The sequence below is a fragment of the Antrostomus carolinensis genome, unplaced genomic scaffold (genome assembly GCF_000700745.2).
Source record: "Antrostomus carolinensis isolate BGI_N321 unplaced genomic scaffold, ASM70074v2 scaffold24794, whole genome shotgun sequence".
Classification (NCBI taxonomy): Eukaryota; Metazoa; Chordata; class Aves; order Caprimulgiformes; family Caprimulgidae; genus Antrostomus; species Antrostomus carolinensis.
In genome coordinates this window covers 1-5,861 of record NW_010311752.1, presented here as the reverse complement: position 1 = coordinate 5,861, position 5,861 = coordinate 1, and the positions used below count along the sequence as shown (strand labels likewise).

At 50.2% G+C, this 5,861-nt stretch overlaps 1 protein-coding gene across 1 annotated transcript; it reads right to left on the bottom strand.

The window, feature by feature from the left end:
* Positions 1-2,247: 2,247 nt before the first annotated feature.
* Positions 2,248-5,646, bottom strand: LOC104524078 (DNA-binding protein RFX2-like; the record flags this gene model as incomplete). Its single annotated transcript, XM_010166838.2, has 5 exons — positions 2,248-2,440; positions 2,595-2,637; positions 4,418-4,571; positions 4,910-5,118; positions 5,497-5,646. Coding segments are annotated over 5 exons (666 nt in total), but the record flags the coding sequence as incomplete, so codon positions are not given.
* Positions 5,647-5,861: the final 215 nt, after the last annotated feature.

Here is a 5,861-nt window from a genome sequence, read left to right as displayed (position 1 = left end):
CTTTAAGATCATAAATTCCAATCATTAACCCCACACTGACAGCCCCGTGCTCAGCACCAGCCTCATCCTTCAGCCTCTTCTCCCTTCTGTGAACTCTGGTGGAACGGGCATGTTGCTCCTACAAACCAGTTGCTGCTTCCTGGTGAATCTGCCTCCTACAGACACCAGCTCCTTGGCCAAAACTGCTTTAATTAAACCACACTGGCCAGATCCTGCATCTCCCCGTGACGATGCAAAGCTGCAGCATCTGCCTTGATATCTCCTTTCGGTGATTCAAGAAGAAATGGGACCACAACAATTATCGTGCAGGCCTGAGCATTTGATAACATGTTTATTGCTATTCAGGTTTAGCTGGGGATTTTGTGCATACGGGGTTTTTTAGGTGGTTATCCAGACTCCTCGCACGGTGCTGCACAGCTCCAGAGCATCTCGTTTGCACGTCGGTGGTAAAGCAGAAGGTGGCTGGGTTGGGTCGGTAGCGGCTGCAAAGAAGAGTCAATGCAGCAGGTGAAGTTAATATCACACTCAGTGGGAGCAGGGGACTTTTAAGACTTGGTTGCTCAGTTGGTTTGGGGTTTTTTTTAAGATCATTTTATCTCATCAGCAGGATCTGAAGTGTGGACTCTGACCCAGGGAGTATTCGCTGTTGTTATTTACAGATAAATCCAGCTTTCTCACTTGCCTCCTGCTACTTTGATATGAGACATTAACAGACAAACATCACCCTGACAGACAACAGCACGGGACAGTAGGAGGGAAAGATGTGCCACGACACACACTTTCTTTTTACTTTCCATTAGCAAGGTTGTTTTTTTTTAAAGTGTCACAGCTACCTTAGTATCATTTGGAATGAGGAAATAATATATTTGGATAGAATATACTCTGCTATGCAAATGTACACGAGACCCCTGGAAAAGCTCACATCAAATACTGTATTATTAGAAATAATAATAATCAAAGCTATTTATGACACGGCCTTTATTCACAGAAAGATTTGCCCCAGGGATTTGTTTTTGCAGTTTGGCTTGATGATAAGATTTCCACCCCCCCCTCACCTCTGCCCTGTTGGCCACATCAGCCCAGACCCCCACAGGACATGGAAAAGGAGAATAAAACCCCCCTGGGACAGGAGCTCCCACAGCTCAGCCCCGGGGGAGCCACCACCACCACCACGCCGCCGCAGGAGAAGGCAAAGGGATGCAGAGAGGGGAAAAGCCACCGTAGTGCTGAGCACACCCAGGGCCTGTGACAGCCCCTCGCTGCTACATGGGACAAGCTATTTTATCAGGGTCTGAGCCACGTTGGCTTGCCCAGAGCGGGGGGGAAGCAGGCACGCTGGCCCACCCTAAGGCACTGCAGTCGCACACCCTCGCCCATGCTCTGGACGCAGCCCCACGGGCAGCTGCACCTCTACCTTCAACCTTTATTTTAGCAGGACATCAAGCAAGAAGTTTAGAAAACCCAGGAGGCAGGAGCAGTCCCCCTCTGCCTGGGTACCCGGGCGAGGATGGGCATTGCCCAGGCAATGGGGTTGATTGCCCATGGGGTTGATTGCCCATGGGCATCAGAGCACAGGGGGCAACGAACGCACTTTGCGACCAGCTGCCGCTTCCTCAGAGTCCTTTGGTATCTTGAGTTGGCCTGACAGTGTCCCAGGAGCATTGATGGATCAGTGATGAAATGTCAAGCTGGGGAGACACAGGAGTAGGTGGGAACTCACGTCCCATAGTCCCAGAGCCAGCAGGTGTCAGTCCCAGAGTGAGCACATGCGCTGCTCCGCCGGGACCAGATGGATGTGCCGCCTGGAGCCCCCTCCCCAGGCGGGTACAAGAGAGATGTACCATCCTGCACTCCCCGGCACCAATGATTTGGCAAAGTCAGAGCCAGGACAGCTTGTCTTGAAAGGCTGGAGGAGAAGGGTCAGGTATTTTTCCTTCTTCTTGGGCACTGATTGGTTCAAGTTTGTATCACAGTGAAGTCTGAGAAGTGGGGAAGAAACCCAAACCACCTTCCCTGAAAGAGAAAGCCTCGTTTGCCACGCACGTCCCATCTGCTGCCAACCACGGAGGCTTCCATCACTCGGTAGGAGACTTTGGACCTTCACCCTCCAGCCAGCACTCATGGCAGAGGGCAGGAGGAAAACAAGTGGAGAAACCATCCCCATCCCACCGCCCGCCCAGGCTCACCCTGGAGCCCATCCTCAAACACAAGTAAACGTAAAGAGAAACTAAGAGGCACTAATAACGCAGAGACGGGGAGACTCAGGCTTGCGACTGTCAAACCTGGCTCCAGATGTCTTTGTGCAGCTGGAGAAAAGCTGACTCCTCGTTTCAGATCTCCTGCAGAGAGTGGCCGGGGTCGCTGCGTTCCCGTTTCACCAGCGGCTCCCTCACGCTCCGGGAGTCTGTGTCCACCTCGCTGCCCAGGTCACTAATGTCATCTGCAAAGGACAGGTCTCAGCATCAGAGTGGGGAGCAGAGGGGAAAAGGTTCTTCTTCCCAACAGAACAGGGTGGAAGAGCCAGCACGAGGTTCCCCCTCCCACAGAGATTCAACCCTGACCCAGTGGGACTTCCCTTGAGGGAGAGGAGGTACCTTTGTCCAGCAGTGTTGGGGACAGGGATGTGAGGTCACCAAACTGAAACAAAAAGGAGTCACAAGGTAAGTGAGGCTTACAGAGACCTGAGGCACCAGACCCACAAGTCGACATCTATTTCCAACCAAGTCTAACACGCAGCTTGAGTGCTCAGGAGAAACCACGAGCATCACAGTGCCAGTGAAGAGCAGAAAGCAAAACCAGACACATGTTTTGGGGAAAACCTGTTTAAAACTTTGGGCAAACACCACACACAACAATCCAGGGCAGGATCGAGCTCTGGAAAAATGGGTAAGAGGAGAAATTTTTCCATCTCCCAAGTCACAACCAGGTGCTGACCAAAGGATGGTGTCTTTTCTCCAGCTCTCTGCATGGCAGCTCTTCACCTCTCCTGGGACTCTACCTCCCCTGGGACTCCACCATCACTCCACCTCTCTGCAAAGCCTTTGCAGTCACGTCAGGAAGGTGCTTTGGCTTGCAAGGCCACAGTGCCAAGTGTCACCAGAGAGCTGGGGATATATTGGGCTCTGGAGATGAGTTGTCTCCCTCTGTGACAAGCTCTGAAAGACTAAATTACTGTAATGATAATGCTGAAAAGTCAGGCAAAGTTGGGCAGCAGATGGAACTGAGGAGAGCAGGAGTTATAAAGCAATGGAAATGGAAGGAATTCATCCTCTTTCGCTGGGAAGAATCAGCCTCCTCCTGGAGAACTGAAATATTGCAAGAGTTTAAAGAAGGAAAGGCAAAACCTGAAGGGTGAAAGCCTCCCACAGCTGGGTTTTACTGGAAGCCACTCTCTGCCTTTCATGTTCCTTTCGTATCAATAAAGACAGAGGTTTTACAGGGAACAGTGGGAACTCGCAGAGCTGCTGACTTGGGGCGACAGCGTGGGTCTAACGGGAGGGGAAGGGAAAGCAAAAGGCAGGCAATTGATTCCTCTGGCTCCCCTACGTGAGCTCCATGGAAGGAAGAAAACAGCATCAGCTTCAAGGAGCAAATGAGATCAGTTTTAATCTATCAGTAGTTTATCGCTGTCACAGGTTGATTGAGGCCTTTTAAATCTGGGCATTTCAGAGTGAAAATTGGAAGTGGCTTCAGCGGGGCAGGACAGGACCTGCCTGCAAAGCAGGCACCAGATTTACTGTCTGATTTGTTAAACATAACAAAACAATCCCCACCACACAAGACAACTCATCATTTCTCTTCCTAAAGTCAAAAATGGAGACATGGCTGACTGTGCATGAAACTCAGAGGCCTGAGGAGCTTCAGTGAATGGTACCACTGAAAGTTGGAGGGACAGTTACTTTTAGACCTTTTTTGGCTTGGTTTAGTTTTTGTATTTGATGGGACTTGGCCCTGGTGGGAACCCCAAAGTCAGGGGTTGGCCAGAGAAGCTGTGGCTGCTCCTCCCTGGAAGTGTTCTTGGTCAGGTTGGATGAGGCTTTGAGCAACCTGGTCTAGTGGAAGGTGTCCCTGCTGCTGGTAGGGGGGTTGGAACTGGATGAGCTTGAAGGTCCCTTCCAACCCAAACCAGTCTGGATTCTATGATACCCAGAGGTTATGGAAAGAAGTGAGGAGAACCTTTTCTTCCCTCCTCCAAAGCCCACCTGATGCACAACTGCCCCAAAACCCACCAGCTCGTGAGCCAAGATGGAAGATGCTCAAGGAGCTGGATCCTTCTGCCAGGCACTCATAGAACTCAAGAAATCCTTTAGATATGGTTATAAAACATGTTCAGGACACAGTGTGGTTTGTGAACTGCTCCCACCTCCTTAAGTGCTGCTTAGTTTGGGTTTGTTTCTAAGGAATAAACAATTCTCACCTCTCCCATTACAGCAATCGGCGTCTCCCCTGTTGCCTGGGCAACACGATGCTCTACCAGATAAAACATGTATTCATCATAGAGCAGGCGAATCAGGTGGAAGGAACCAAAGCTGGCAGCACTGCGCAAGGTGAGGTCACGGATCACCATGGAGCTGGAAAATGGCCGGGAAACAAAATATTTGGGATGTGTTTTACATTTGCATCACGGCTGATGTGAATTCTTGAGCCTGAGGGTAATGTGGGACATAGTGGTTTGTTTCTACCTTTAACTCAAGAGTATCAAAGCACTTTTAAGAAATTAATTGATGGAATATCCTACACTCTTCCTGAAAGGCTACATGAAACACAACACTCCCCTCCGTATCAGGGCAGAGCAATGGTTAACCAGAGTTGCATGGGAGTAAAGAACTTGGCTTTGGCTTTTTAAAGCGTTGTTTACATCCCCCAAGCCCACTGCAGATAAAGCTCCAAAATGAGGAAGAAAATGTACCTATAGAAAGACCATTTCAACAGGAACTGTCTGGCTGCCTTGGGGAAGCTGGGACTGCCCTCGTGGTGCTTCAGGACTTGAGTAACAACGTTATCCAGCCAACTAGCCCACTGGTCCAGAGAACTCTGCTGCTGCAGAGTGAGCTTGAAATCTTGCTCCAGCTTCTGCACCATGCCTTCTTCACACTGGCACACCCATGAGGCTTGCTCCTGCTCGGGAAGAAGGGTTGACAGTTACTCATGCCAAACGTGCACAATTGGTGCATCCCAACCTAGGAATTCAATGGCATTTCTAATAGACAAGGACTCCAAACCAGCTCTGAACCATGTTTCCTCCCATCTGTCCAGACCACAGTACAATATTATTATTAGAACCATATTATTCTTGGTAGCACGACTTGTTACAGAAGTTCCTCAGTACTTTCTCCACTACTCACAGTGAGATGGAAGAGGAACACCAAAACCATTAAAATGTTCACTTCATTGCTTTTTAATATTGGAAATAAGATGCTGGTTACCAGCAGACAACTTCATTATAGAGTCCCAGTTCTAGACAACATGACATAGGAAAAAGATACCCAAAGTCACCTGCACATTGGCAAAGTCGACGCGATTGAGGTCGCTGAGCATCTGGTTTATCTGGGAAGTGTTCTGCAGCACGGCGCGGGCAGCCTGAGCCAGGTGGTTCAGGGAGGTGTATCTCCGTAACGTCTGCGCGAAGGCACTCACCACCCCGACCTGCGAGACAACACGCAGGGCACTGTGAGCTGGAGGCCACGGGGCTGGAAGGAAAACCCTTCCCAATGCTGAGCTCAAGCACACAGCACACATCAGCCGGGGTAACTTGTACAATCCCACCCAGGCTGCTGTCCAAAGCGCACACGAGTGCTCCAGAGCAGCACTTCTGCAGCATCTGCACTTCTGCATCGAGGGAGGTGATTCTGCCCCTCTAC